This window comes from Passer montanus, unplaced genomic scaffold, assembly GCF_014805655.1.
Source record: "Passer montanus isolate IOZ18808 unplaced genomic scaffold, ASM1480565v1 scaffold9, whole genome shotgun sequence".
Taxonomy (NCBI): domain Eukaryota; kingdom Metazoa; phylum Chordata; class Aves; order Passeriformes; family Passeridae; genus Passer; species Passer montanus.
Window position 1 is genome coordinate 10,592,809 of NW_024374367.1, and position 14,755 is coordinate 10,607,563.

Below are 14,755 nucleotides of genomic sequence, written 5' to 3' on the forward strand. Positions count from 1 at the left end.
TTGCTGGGTGTGGGTGGAATGGGCCATGTGGGCCTCTGGTGGGAGGTGTTCCATGGCAGGAGAAGTGGAACTGGGTGATCTCTGAGGTCCTTTACAGCCTTTACATTCTAGGATTCTGTGTTTGCAGAGTCATGTTTGCACACCCAGGAGTGACCGCTCACATTCCTGCTCAAGGGCTTGCCCGTCCAAAAGGTCAAACTTGCTGGTGCAGGTGGCATTTGACAGGACAGATGGGTTAGCCAGCCACAAAACTCTGAAATTCAGGCTTCTGGAATTCAGAGACACACAGACTGAGGGAGGAAATTAGCAATGAAGTTAAGGTTGAGAAAATGCCCCCCGTGCCTTGTGCTGTTTTGTGAGAAGAATAAGAAGTGTGTGCTCTGCAGGTGGGCAGAGGCCTGGGAAGATGCTGGTGGGCAATCCATTTGCACAGTCCTGTGCTGGGAAAGTGATGGTAATGCATCAGTGAGAGGGAAATATTACTTTGTGGGTATGTAGTGTCCTCCCACTGCTCCCGAAGCTCCTCATTTCCCAAGATTCTATGAATAAATAATGCAGTATGAAAATACAGGCCAGGTGTTTATCAGGGCTGTTAGATGGAAGCATATCTGGAGCTGATTTTGAGCTGGCTGTTGTGCCTCTAGGTTAATGTAGTGGCTTTTGGGAACATCACTTCTCTGGAAAACCGTGCATGCTGCTGGGGAGAGGGTGTCATGCTGGTCCCAGAACATGCTTATCTTTAGGAAAGAGTACTGGGAAATCTTTCTTCAGTTTGGTGAAATGATTACTGCCTTATCATTCAGAGCTTGAGGGATATATCCATGCTGTTATTATAACATGTTATTTCTTCACAGTTCCTCATATAAATGGTGGAGGCTGTGATGTCTGTGTGAATGTGCAGGAGAGAGAGAGCCTTGTGCCTCTGTAAATGAAAATCCATTTGTTTTCTGTGCTGGAGGTGGATGCTCAGTGTCAGGCTCTGAGCTTGCTCTGGTGGTCACAGTGAGCAGTGGTCAGTGCAAGGTGTAAAGCTGCAGGCACCAGGAGGGAGAAACAACCTGCCAGATCCTAAAGCAGCAGCTCAGGGCACCTGGGAGGCTCCCTGCTTCTGCAGCAGAGCTTGTTGCAGGTTCTGTGGGGAGAGAATCCAGATGGAAACAAACCAGGGCCATGCTGGGGTGGTTACTCCACTGCTCCAGTCCCCAGAGCAGGACCCTGGGCAGCCTCCTGCCCCTGGCTCATGGAGAAACACTGGCCCCAGGACAGACCCTCAAACCAATTTCTTTATTCCCAGCAAACCAGGGATTTGAGCTCACTTTGATGCCAGCAGGCAGGGAGGCTGCTGGTGGTGCTGGAGGAGCTCCACACCCCAGTCCTCCCAGCCTCTGTCCAGGTGTGCAGCTGGAGGTGCCTTTTTTGTGGGTGGCTGCACTGAAGTCTTTCAGGCTTTAGCAGCTTCCTCAATGACAAGTGAGGGGGGATTTATTGGGAGGTGGAACCTTCTCTGCCAAGAGCAGAGTGGCAGCCCCTCACAGAGACCCAGAGGGACAGGGGGAGCTCTCCCTCTAGCAGGTTGTTAAAAAGTCATTTCAGGAGAAGGCAGAAATCCTGCTCTTAGAAAGGCTGTGTCACTTGCTAACCAGGGTTTTCCACTTCCAGCCAAGCCATGTCACTTGGAGGATGCTCTGATTGTTCTGCCAAAAGATAGGCCCAGGCCACACCAAGGGGAAAGTGTTCCTGTAGGCACCAGCATTTTTTGTTTTTGTAATGAACAAAACCTCAGACTTGTGGGGTCCACATGTGCAGGGACAATGGCACAATCCTCTCTGGACAGAGGATTTACTTCCTGGAGAGGACCCCATTCCCAAACTTGGTGCTTACAGCATCTCTGGAACTGTTTGATCTTGGAGCCTCACTTGCTGCCTTCAAGCCTTGGCACAAACTCCTATTCAATTTTCTATGATTTTTGCCCATTCTTTAGCTTGTTTCATTCCTCATCCCAGTTTTCTTCTGTACATGTGACTGAATCCAATACTGCTCCCTGGCCAATTATGGAGATCTGGAATACTGCATTGAACTCTGATCTTGAAACTGTCACCTGTGGGGAAAAAAATTGCATTACACGTGGAAATAAAATCAAAATTTAAATTTCACTGAAAGGAAAAATGAGGATTGAACAATTTTCATTGTAATCTTCATGTCTTAAACCAGTCTCAATATTCTAGCAATAATTTTGGGTTGTTTTGACCTGAAAGAATCAAAGTCTTTCTTTTCTGACAAGGCTGACAGATGCTTTGACTGATGACAGCAAAAATCAGGTCTTTTAGTTTAAGAAATGTTACAACATGATTTGCATACAAACAGGGACTGAGACAAGCTCTTGAAAATCTCTTGCAGTTGCAAATCCTGACATTGGAGAGGAATAAAAGGAATTTTATTCCCTGAGCCCAGTGGATGCTCAGCAATAATGACATTGTCATAAACATTGGTTTGAAACTCCAAATTATGAAAGTGAAACTGGGAGATTTTTGCCTTTTCCCCCTAGACAGGCTCTCCCAGCTGTTAACAATCCAGGAGCATTAAAGGCAGGGATTTCTGGGGCTGCAGTGAAGCCCTGTGGGGAGCCAGGCTTGTTTGCTCCACTTCTCTGTGCATCCCAAATCAACTTCTCCTCTTTGCATCTTTTGCCGTAAACAATTATGTTCATAAATATGCAAAGATTTGCCTCCTCTGAGCAAAACCCTTTTCTGTCACAACTGGGCCAGGTTGTGAAGCCAGGCACACTTATTCCCAGCACTATGAATTCCAAAATGAACTGCTGGAAGGCCAAGTGCTGGGAGAGGAGGCTGCTCTAGTGCTGCTGCCCTTGCTGTGTGCCCAGAGAAGTAAAAACTTCTCCCCTTCCCCTTTCACTTCCTCTTCTTCTTTGCCCATTTATTTTTCCCTTTTCCCTTTTCCTTTTCCTCCATTTCCTCCTCCTTTTCCTTTTCCTTTTCCTTTTCCTTTTCCTTTTCCTTTTCCTTTTCCTTTTCCTTTTCCTTTTCCTTTTCCTTTTCCTTTTCCTTTTCCTTTTCCCTTTCCCTTTTTTCCTTTCCCTTCAGGCTGGCAGACCCCACCAGTGCTGCCAGCTGAGCCATCTCCACCCCAGGCTGGGCCCACACCAGCTTTTGGAGGGTCTCATTGGGGTTCCCCACACTCAAACGCTGCTGTGTCAAGGCCTGTCTTTCCTGGCATATAAAAAAAATTGCCATTTCACCCATGTGTTACCCAAGGATGAAGTTTTTAACTCTTCAGTGGTGGGTGAGCAGAGGGGTGTAGAGCTGCAGGGGGGGCACAGGGCAGCATTACATCTGTAGGGCCAAAATCTTAAAAATTTTCATCTAAGCCACGAGGATTTTGCAGTGACTCTCCCTAGCTCCTCTTTGCTCCCGTGTGCAAGTGTTTCACTCAAAGTTTTAAAACTGTTTGCTGCAGGAGTCTATGAATTTAGTAAAACTTCCTAAATAGTCACAAACTGCTCATCAGGCACGTGATGAAGGATGGAGTGGATTGAGGGAGTGGATTTACTATTTTGAAGAGTCATCACATAAATTATTCAGCCCTAACGTGCCCAGCTGTGTTTACTGTCCTGGGCCAGGAGCTCCAGAGGCTGCTGCTCCCAACAATGAGCAATTTTGCTGCTTTGGCTTTTTTGTTGGGGAGTCAAGGTCAGACCTAAGCCAGGCAGATGGGGCAGGAGGGTGAGGGGGGCTCACTGGAAGTATCTGACAGGAAAAATCTCCATTGGGCCAATACATGAGTGGCCTTTCCAACAGGCACTCTGTGCACTGTGAATGAGCAGTGATAATTACAGAATTGCAGCAGCTCCAGATGTTTTGTGTATGTTTCAGTCTTCATTTATTTGTTTTCTGTGCCAAGTTACTTGGGATACCGAAAAATGTAAATAATGAATATGTGATGAGCAGCGAGAATGAATCCCTGCCCTGCCTCCCTCTTCCAATAAAGCTAATTAATCCAAGTACCAAAATAAAAACTGCTTGAATCTGCTCCAGCATCAGCCATGAAAGCCTTCTCATGAGCAGATAATTGACAATTAAGGCCCAACTTACAGAAAAGAAGAAAAAACCCAAGTTTTATAGAGCTAAAGCTCTATAGCAGCAAAGATCTAAGGGAGGAAACAACACTGATAGAAATTGCTGGCATGCAGTGCCAACAAAGCTGGCTCAAACCCTGAGCCACTGGTTTAAATCAGAACTCATTTGCCAGCCTCCTTCACCCCAGATTTTTAAGTTCCTTGTTAAAAGCATGATTGTGGTGGAGGTTTGGAGATGGGGAAACTGAGGCACGGAGCACACGCAGGGCTGGCAGGAGGGATCCCTGTGCTTGGGGTGGGAGTGGGTTGCCTGGCTGGGTTTGGCAGAGAGCAGGGCATGTCCTGGTGTATTCATTGCCTGGCTCAGGGCTGCTTTGTCCTGGGTGTTGGTTTGGGATCCCAGTCCAGGGGGCTGTGCTTTTGACTGCAGGGATTACATGGGATATACATACATACATATACTGTGATCTGACGTGTGCTCTTCAGAGTTTAATGCTTTATTTAGACTGAATTAGCTTGCTTCACAGGGCTTTGTTTATCCATTTTAATAAATCATCTCTTTCAGCTAAATCTTGCCTTAAGAGTTGATCATATCCAGAGCCTCTAAGAGCACAGCAGATATAAATATTTGCTTTTACAAGGGGAAAACTCTCCTGAGAATGCTTTAGCAACTGACTGGGTTTGCCTAGAACAAGGAAACTGGTAATTTGCTGAGTGCATAATAAGAAGGGAAGAAGCAGAAAGGTGGGGCTGCCTTTGGTCACTGACCTAAGGGCCAGTGTCCCATGGGTGGGTAATCCTGTGACCTGGCCTCCTCTGCTCCTCCCAGCTGAGGATGGAGCCTGGCTGCAGATAAAGGATGCTTTAACACAGAGAGGGAACACACAGCACAGCACTGGAGTCCATTGCTGATGGGCAGAGGCAGCAAATTCAAATAATTTGAACTCTTTAATTTTTCTTCCCTCCTCAGAGATTCAGACAAACTTGTGGACGCTTTTGGAAAGGGGCCCCAGCTCTTCAGGGAGTGCCCTTTGTACTCAAACTGGATCTGAATTCCTAAATAGTTTTAAGGATCTAGGTTAAAAGTGTATTGCATAAAATAAAGGAAAAAAAAGGCTAATCTTTAAAATAAAATCCTCTGGAATTGCTCTAAGTTAATGAGCTTTTCTGGACATGGAGGATGGTCATCTAATAGGTGGCAGATAATCTTCAGGAGAACGAGGACAGCCTAGATTTCAGGAATAGCAAAATTGTATGTAAATGCAAGGAACTGGGAGCTTTTTTCAGCCTGAAAGAGCAAAGTTCATCAGATACCAGGGCAGTTCAAAGCCCAGGAGTCCAGACTAGCTGAGGGGGCACAGCAGCAGTGCCAGGTGGGTGCTGCCAGCCCCCAACTGCATAGGCATATGGATTTTTTGGGGTATTAAACTGTGAGGGTAAATGTGTGTCTGTTTCTCAGGAGCCGTTAGTCTTTGCCAAATTGAGGTAATTTATTAACCCTCCACTCAGCAATGCTGTCCCTCCCTTCATAATCAACTAGGTTTTCAAAGCCAGAGTGCTCTGGGCTGTGCCAGAGTCACTTGGGCCTTTAGCAAATGTGGGATTATCTGTGGATGATAATTTCCAGACAACGTGCTGCTGAATATTTCTAACTTCACACTTCTGATCCTTCTGCACAGGCTTTGCTCATCTCATTCTGCTGTATCTGCCAGGTTCAAGGCTTTTGGCTTCCTGAAAAAAAAAAAGCCTTAGGTGTGCTAGAAGCTTCCCTGCATAGCTGTAGTGGTTTTTGGGCCAGCATGTTGTCATGCTGGGCTGTTTGAGGTGTTGCAGGGACCTCAGAGAGCCTCCCATGTCTGCTGGGGAACACGGGTGTGAAGGATGCTGTGCTCCACCACCACACGAGTCATGGCCAAGTATGTGATGCAAACCTTGGCTTTGCCATGGAGGTTAACACCAGCCCATCCCATGGTAACACTGGGTGGGTTTTGCTAAGGACTCCCTGGAGAAAAAAAGGGGGATAAAAGAGATATTTTACAGAAGAAAATTGTGGTAGCAACAGAGCTGATCAGATTTAATTATTTTTGTAAGCAACAGTGACAGTGTGCCAGGCTGGCTGTGGCAGCACAGCTGTCTGGAGGAGCCCAGCAAAAACCTTCCTGCTTGGCCAAACCAGGGACACTGCAGGTGACCCCAGGGGAACTGGGAGCCTCTGACACTCACCCTGAGCTTTAGGTGGGGTCACCTTCATCAGGTCTGGAGACGCAAAAGCAAACGTCAGCACACGGGCCCCGCTTCCATGGGCACACGGAGGGGAATCAGCAGGGCCAGATGGCAATGGAGCAAGATTTTACAGACTTGTAGCTCCATCCTTCAAGCTCAGTGGGTTTGTCAGAAATGGTTAATCATACTCCAAGTGGGCTAAGCAGAAAAAAACCCCTTCTTTTTTCTTTTTCAATCACGTGCCTCAAAGTGAACTGGACTTCTGGAGCCCATATGAAAAATCAAAAGGGTTTGGAAGCTTCACTTGCATTTTTTGCTGAAATTTGTACCAACTTTGACTTTCCTAGAAAATGTGATCTGACACTTTTCTGTGGTGCTGGTGAAGGGTCCATAAGAGGGGAACATCACTCTTTTCTCCCCTGTTTGTTGCCCATCTGCTCCAATTCCAGCACTGCATTAAAACTGGGGTGCATTGCAGGGATGCAGAGATGCTCTGCAGTGAGCAGAACCAAGAGTTGCTTCCAGCAGCAAAACCATTGTGTGAAGAGACACTGTACCTGGGATTTTAGTAGAAAAACTGCATGTGCAGAGTGCTGCAATTCTGCTGCAAGGAGTCTCTAAACTTGTTCTGTTACCCCTGGGGAGAGGCAGCAAGCAGGAAAAGGGAAAGGCTGGGATTTGTTTTTCACCATTTTCTGAGCAATCCAAGCTCCTGCTGCACAAGAGCAGCTCAGCTGTACCAGAGCTGACAGCAGTGCCTTTAATCACTGACAATGAATTAAACTGTACATATTAAATTCCAATTATAGAATAACCTGTTGCTACAGTGTCATATTTGTTGCTGTAAGCAATACCCCTATCCAGCTTAACAGGTCTGCTTTGGAAAACATGGGAAGATCTGTGAACTTCTAAGAAAAGGCTGTTATTTATACATTTTAGGCTGATGGCCTCCCCCAGTGTGCCAGAGGCCCAGCAGGGATTTCAGCTGAGCTGTGCTGGCTTTCACCAGGTGAAGATTTCAAAAGCTGTGTGGATAAGGCTCTTGGGAATATCCTTTAGTGGTGAACATGGTGCTGGTGGGTTGTTCTTGCTCAAAGATTTTAGAGGTTTTTTTCAGCCTTAACGAATCTGTTATGTGTTTTTTTTAACAACAAATAATGGGTCCAGGTGTTACAACACTGGGTCACCAACCCTGGGGAAGGTGTGTGGTGTGCAGGAGAAGCTCCTTCATCAAAACCACGCCAACGATGGAGCTGAGCTGGTTTTTGTGCTTTCATTTCAAGACCAGCTCAGTAAAAATCAAGTTTTCTACTCATGATTAACCAACACTCCTTAAGAGCAAAAAATGTACACAAGACTCTTCCCTTTGGATGAATATTTCCATTTATTCCAACTGGAAAAAAACATTTTTTTAAATATATTTAAGTATCATTTCTTTTTTTCTTTTTAAAGGAATAATAATCATCACATTGTCCTTTACAAACAACAAAAAAATTCCTAGCAATAGTCTGTGGTATGGAGACATCCATCTTCTAGATTTTTCTGCATCTGCTGCTTTGAGTAGGCATGGGGGTGTCCCTGTGTGTGCCCAGGGCTGCCAGTGCCATCCCTGCAGTGGGATCCACATTCCCAGGCTGCAGGGAGGGGCTGGCTCAAGGTGCAGGGACACCCTGAGGTGCCAGCAGCCCACGGGGCGAGGGCAGTGCAGCTGGTTAAGCTCTCAGCCCTCCTGTGGCTCTAAGCCCAGCCTTATCTTAACCCCCACAGGCACCCTGGGTGCCCAGAGCCCCTTTTGCAAACCTGCTCCTTTATGGGAAGCACTGGGACAACCTGGCCTCGGCTTGCAGCTGGGATGGCAGAACCCCAATGGATTAAAGCACACAGAGAACAAACTCACATCCACCAGAATACAACACAGCTGAGCCCTATGCAGGGCCCTCTGCCACGGCCAGGGGCTGGGCTGAGCCCCCCAGGGACAGCCCTGGCCTCAAACAGCCCCAGGGAATCGTGCCAGGCAGGAGGGGCCCGTGGGGAGCAGTTTGCAGGTGTTCTCAAATGTGTAGGCAGGAGGCAATACTGAGACTTCCACTTGGTAATGAACAGCAGTTAACCCAGGAGACTAGAGCACCATAAGACAAGTCTATATTCAAAACAACGTCATGCTGACATCACACAATTGCACCATTTACACTTTATTTACTCCAAATAATAGTTCAATGTTTAGTAACTTCAGCGTTCTCTACAGAGGTGTGAAATTCCTTCTCCAGCTTTGGTAATTTACAATGTTGCAGACATTTGGTAGTTCTGGTCTTTCCTATTTAATAATAGTAATAATAATAATAATAATAATTTTTTAAAAAGGCCCTTTTGCAGCTGTCAGGGGTTCCTGTATCTGACTGATGGAGTGTACCTGCAAATCATAGGATTCAAAATGCCACTGAGGCTTGTCAAGATTTAATGAATCAAAAAACATTCTGTTTATTGACCAGGATCAAAACAAATAAACAGAAGGGTTAAAACAACAACAAAAAAAAAAACCTCAAAACCAATGAAAACTCAGACTCTCACTGATAAACTTAAGCGATGATGAAATGGAAAGGGGGTTCCAAAGTACTGTTTGGTTAGCTCTGACTGAAAACAATTCTGAACGTGCATGCATTTTCCCAGTGACTCCTAAGATATAGAAATTCCTCTGATATTACAAAATACAAAAATATTTTCTCCAAACTCTCATTTACATCGCATTTACAACAATCATGGAAATAACTTAGGCTCCCACACTGTCCAAGAGACAAATCACCTACCAACATGGCTAATGGAAAACAAAAATGTGGTGGAAAGCAAAACCTACCAGCAAACTGATGCTGAGAGTCAACAGTGGCAACCAAAACGTACGGACAAACAGAGCTCAAGGGGGGGCAATATCTGGGAGAAGGAAGAGAAACTACTGGGTAAATATTACAGGCTAAAGTGAACTTTTAAAATTTTTATCTCCAAAGTAAGATGTGCAAAATATATTCACTGTGCCCAGGATTATGACTATTTATAGAAGCCGGTCTACAACCTTCTTAACAAATCCCTACTCTTCGGGCCTTTTTTTTTTTTTTGTTACAATAAAAGCACTTACATGATCTAAAACAGTGCAAGATCGTGAGTTAATTTACATTCTCCCAAGGTGCCTGGCAAGGATGCCATTAGGATATGATACAGTTCTTGCTCTTCTGTCTTTTCCGGCTGTGCAACTGTCCCCTGGCCCCCACCGTGGAAGACTTGGGCATGCTGTAGGAGCCGTACTTGTGCAGCAGCTCCTCGCTGGTCACGTACCGCAGGCGGGCAGGCTGCGGGATGGGCTCCCCGAGGAAGTAGCCCTCGTTGTCGGACTCCGAAGAGGAGGAGCAGGTGGAGCACCAGTCGTACTCGGCAAAGTAGGGCCCCCATCTCTCGCCCAAGTGGTTCTGCAAGGCAAGATCCGACACCGTCCGGGGACAGTGGCCGTAGACATCCCTGCAGGGACCCTGCTCCATGGCCTCCCTGCAGCTCCTCTGGTGCACGAAGGGGTCGTAGTCGTCCCTGGCTCGCAGCGAGGGCCTCTCCTTGAGGCGGTAGCACTGCTCGCTGGCCAGGTGCAGGGCGTTGTCAGAGCGGGAGCGCCGGGAGCGCCGGGGCCGGTGCGGGCGGTAGTGCCGCTCGTCGTCGCGCAGCACGGTTCTGCGGCGGGTGCGCTCGCTCATGGGGGTGTGCCGCGGGATCTCCTGCGCCCCCAGCTTGCCCCCGGGCACCCCGCTGCCGTAGTCGAAGCTCTGGTGCATCCGCCCGTGCGCCGGCCGCTCTGGGTAGCCGAGGGGGCTGGCGAGGTCGTGCAGGGTGGGCTCCATGTCCTGGTACTGCTGCGCCGACAGCAGGCTGCGCACGGACTCGGCGCTGCGGAACTGCATGGAGGAGTTCAGGGTGCCCATGGTGCTCATCTTCTCTGAGACGTTCATGCCCGAGTCTTTGCTCAGGTCGGGCATGGAGAACCTGGAGAGGTGCTCCTGGCGCTTGGCTCCGCCGTCTGCTGAGAGGCCTTTGCAGGAAAAGGGTAAAGGGAAGAGAAAAAAAAAGAACTTAAGAAAGAGAATTTTCTGTCAGCCAAGATGCAGGGTGGAGGCTGGTTTTGGTCCAAGACTTTTGCTTTAAAAACTAACTCAGTGGTATTGATCCTGTCCTGAAGAGCCCTTTTTAAGAGAAGGACTTTAATTTTTTTTTTAAGAGCAGGCAGTTCCTCCTTTGGGGAAATCACACCAATTTAAGGTGTTTTGAGTTGGACTCCAAGCTGCTTTTCACGACTTCCTTTCCCATATGTCTACACTGTCTGCGACTTGATAGGAATAACCAACGATGCCAGGGAGAAATCATGTGTCAGAGGTAGCCTGAGGCCTCCTGCACGCTGAGCTAACTAGGGTGCCATGATCCAGCACTCACACCTTCTGCAATGACAACACATTTTGGAGGCCTAAACAATGTCAGTGGCAGATGAAAACACGGCCACTGACTTAATTCAGGGTTGTCACTATGCTGCACCTCCCCTGAATGACACCCGTGCAGAGACCAAAGCTGCAGCTGGGTTTCCCAGGAAGCAAGGAAACACCCGAGCACCAGAGGGTCTGCTGGAGCTCCCTGTGAGCAGCAGGACAGTGGGAGGGTCAGACTATCCCTGCAGATTTCCAGGGAGTTGTGCATGGGCAGGAGCCAGAAATGTGAGCTAGATGGGCTGCCCTGCTTGGGAAGGTGACCCATTAGACCTCTCCAATGTGCCAACGAGCCCTGAGCTCCTGAAGGTGCTTTCCTCCAGCCCAGGAGCCTTCACCTGGCAGCAGGGAAGAAGTAGGGTGTCTGCTCAGCACCTGCCCGTCAAGAAGAAACTCAATGCACCCCACGGTGCCCTAGTCCTTGGCCTGTTTCATGGGTGTTTCCTGACTATCTTCTGGCTATCCCTGTTGGCTTGACAACTGGCAGCAGTCACTGGTTGCAGGGGTGTCTGCTCAGCACCTGCCTGTTAACAAGAAACTCAGTGCACCCCACAGTCCTTGGCCTGTTTCATGGGTGTTCCCTGACTATCTTCTGGCTATCCCTGTTGGCTTGACAACTGGCAGCAGTCACTGGTTGCACTGCAAGCTCAGGACAAGATGTTTCGCAAGTTATTTCAAAGAAAGCCCATTCCATCCCAAATCAAACGTGGAATGTTTGCTTTGGCACCCTTCTCCCCGTCCCTCTCCGACAACATCGCAGTGCAGACCCAACACAGCACCGTCAGCAGAATTTCCAACATGACACACAGCCTTTATGCAATCACCAACAACTTACGACTTTGTAAATTAATTATAAAAAATAACAACCCAGCCCACAATTTGAGAATAAAGCCTTTTTTCCCATAACAAAAGCTGTTTGCATTTCATCAAGAGCTCGGCTCCTTTCGCATTAGCTGCTGCTGCTAAACCTGAACAAGAACAAGGGTTGCTGTCACTAACCCCATTCATGAGCTGCTTTAGGGTTTCCTTGGGCTCAGCCTTGAAAAGATCAACAGATCTTGAAAAGCTGGGCAGAGTTTTCCAAATCCTGCTTTTGGTGGCAGCAGGGAGAGCTTTAGCCATTACTGGCCCTCACAGGGTTTGGTTTTGCTCCCTGAGTCCCCGCTTCTTTGTTTTTCTGTTGTTAATGGGAATGTTTTTGGAGTTTATGATTTTGGAGTTTATGATTATAGAGGAAAGTGAAGTGAAGGATCCCTGAATGCCACAGGAAGGGGGAGAGGCTGTGTTAAAAAGAAACTAAGGGTTAAAAGAAAGGAAAGCCATGGGTTGTTTTTTCTAAAGGACACACTTTTCAAGTCAACTTCATGCTTTCTTTTTTCCTTCCTAAGTGAGTTTGAGTGAGCAAGCCCAACCCCACCCACTGCCCTTGGTGGATGGGCTTCCTGTCCCCTTTGAAAACCTGTCCCCCCACACTCCACACTCCCATCATGCTTCTCCTCCTCACTGGAGCTGCAATTTTCTGCCTGTGAACCCAGTAGAGGCATCTGTCACAACAGGCACTGCTCCCCATGTCCCTCCTGTGCCACTGTGGAGGCGCCCAGCAGCCCCAGGGGAGGGAAAAGCAACTTGGGAACATGCACAGAGACTTCCTGAAAAGCCAGAGGAACAGCGGGATTGCCGGCAGAGCTGATCACCATGAGAATCATGGCTGTTGACAACCCAGTGTGGCCTTAATCACATCTGTCACACAATAGCTGACACCAAGGAAAATGAGCCCTCGGTGACATTTATGCAGCACTTCATTAAGGGAGCTGCTGCAGCTCCGCAAGAAGGACGAGCGACAGCAGCGCTGAGCAGAAACACAGCTCCAACACCACAGGATGCTTCTGTGGCACCAACACACTGATTTTGGCAGCATCATTAAAAAGGGGCTGACCTTGCCTCACTCAGGGGTGTGGCGTGAGCTCCAGCCACATCAGGTGGTACCCGTGGGTCTCAGCTGCCCCTCACAGCCATCTCCCTCCTGTGGCCCTGCATCCAGCAAGAACAGAACGAGTGTCTGGGCACAAGCACTGGAGATGTGAGTGAAACAGTATTTTTGAATTAAACAAGACATATCTGCACCCTTCACATCACAGACAGCAATGATGTGGCCAAGATCAAGCAGGACGACCAGGAGGGAAACCTGTTTCATTTTGTGTGGAGTAAAGCAAGCTGTGATAAGCGAGGTGCTCCAGCTCAGGAAAGGCAGAGCCAGAGGTTAAGTTTGTGCAGGAGGGGGTCTGCAGCCCCTCACACACCTCCAGCAGACAACCATGAGTGCTTCAGTCTCTTCCCCTTAGAAGGCAGCACGGGGCAGTGAGCTCAGACAAGGATCCTGAGACCACATGAATGGCTCACGCACGGAGTGCGAGGTTAATCAGTCATGGGGATGTTTCTGGCTGATCATTCAGACAGCTTGATTATAATTAAGCACAAACACTCTGAGATCTTGATTTGCTGTGGAAATGCTGATTGTAAGAGGAATCCAGCACTGAACATGTCCATCACTGTTGCCAGCACACAGAACTCGGGGTGTGATGGAGCCTGTGCTCAGGAGGCTCCGATGCAAAGCCAGTCCAACATCCAGTGGCAATGACAGAGTGGAAAAGGCTCTATGCTGAGGCCAAAATGTGTCTTCCCAGGCAGACTGGGCAGGCTGCACATTCACAAGCCTTTTTTTTTGGGAGGCACACTTGGAAGTGACCCAGCAAGCCATGCAGCTGGGAGAGAGAAACTTTATTTTATCTGCGCAGGGTGACAGTGAAGGATTTATTCCACTTGCTCAGGAGCAAAGCTGTGCTTTTCCAGCTGAAGGCACTGAGAGTTCCGCATGGCTCTGAGTGCCCACAGCAGGTTACAGGTCCAGGATGCAATTTAGAATCCTTGCAGATCACAAAGGTGTCTCCAGGCTGAATTTAACATTTATGCCAAGGCATCATGAGCAGGGCTAGGCCCAGATTAGTCTTTCTAAGGTGTCAAAATGTCCCTCTCTATGGCTCTCCGTGGAGCCACAAGACCTCAGGAGGCATAGTGGGAACAAGCCAAGAGTGCTCCAGTCTGACCGCAGTGAGATCAGGGGATAGCAATAACCATTTGTCAAAAAAATTTCATCTAGAAAACATGACCTGGGAATAAAGTTTTAAAGAGCAGAGGTTGTTTAGTCTAGAGGAGGGAAAGCTGAAGGGGATATAGTAACAACCTTCAAAGGCAGAAAAAAATGCTTGCAAAGAGGAGGGAACACATTATTCTCCAGGTCTGCTGACTCCTGCAATGAAAGTTTTAGATTGGAGAAGAAGAAAACTCTTGCTGTGTAATCACAGCAGAGGGTGAGTGGGGCAGGCTCTGGCACTGGAGGGTTTCCCTGGCACCCAAAGGCAGGCTGTCTCCAGATTCCTGCTCCCACACTGCCCTGGATGGGGCAAAGGTGGCACCAATACTTGTGTCCTGAGGTCATTTGCCATCCCAGAGCTACACCCATCCATGAGGCCCCATCTTCTTGAGGTGCCAGTATTTATGTGCAGCTGCTGCAGCTCCTGCTTAATGAAGTGTTTCATCTGGGAACACAGCTAATAACCCAAGAGAGTCTGGAAGAGCACACGAGGTGAGACCCCACCATGCAGCCCTGACTTTCTCCTAATGAAGAAATGTGAGATTCTGTTTCCCAAGGCCATCCAAGGGAGCAGGAGCCCTGCTCTGGCCTGTGGTGTGGGGTGGTTGTTACCACATCACCAAGCCCATTCCAAGGGTGCAAACCCAGGTAGAACATGCTGACCCCATCAAAATTTACTTCTGCATGATGACACTATTGGCTGCCCCAGAGGCTCGTGCACTGGAGGAGATGTCACAGCTGCCTCCAGCTGTCCTGGAGCCACACTGGTGCCAGCACCAC

At 48.2% G+C, this 14,755-nt stretch overlaps 1 protein-coding gene across 5 annotated transcripts in view; it reads right to left on the bottom strand.

Annotated features, from left to right (window-relative positions):
- Positions 1-9,308: 9,308 nt before the first annotated feature.
- PRICKLE2 (prickle planar cell polarity protein 2) overlaps positions 9,309-14,755 on the bottom strand; it is a 109,755-nt gene continuing 104,308 nt past the window's right edge. For all 5 annotated transcript variants that reach the window (XM_039695299.1, XM_039695302.1, XM_039695298.1 and 2 more), the window contains one exon: positions 9,309-10,379. In XM_039695299.1, the coding sequence (XP_039551233.1) occupies positions 9,511-10,379 (869 nt within the window). In that variant the 3' untranslated portion in view covers positions 9,309-9,510. The remainder of the gene's footprint in view (positions 10,380-14,755) is intronic.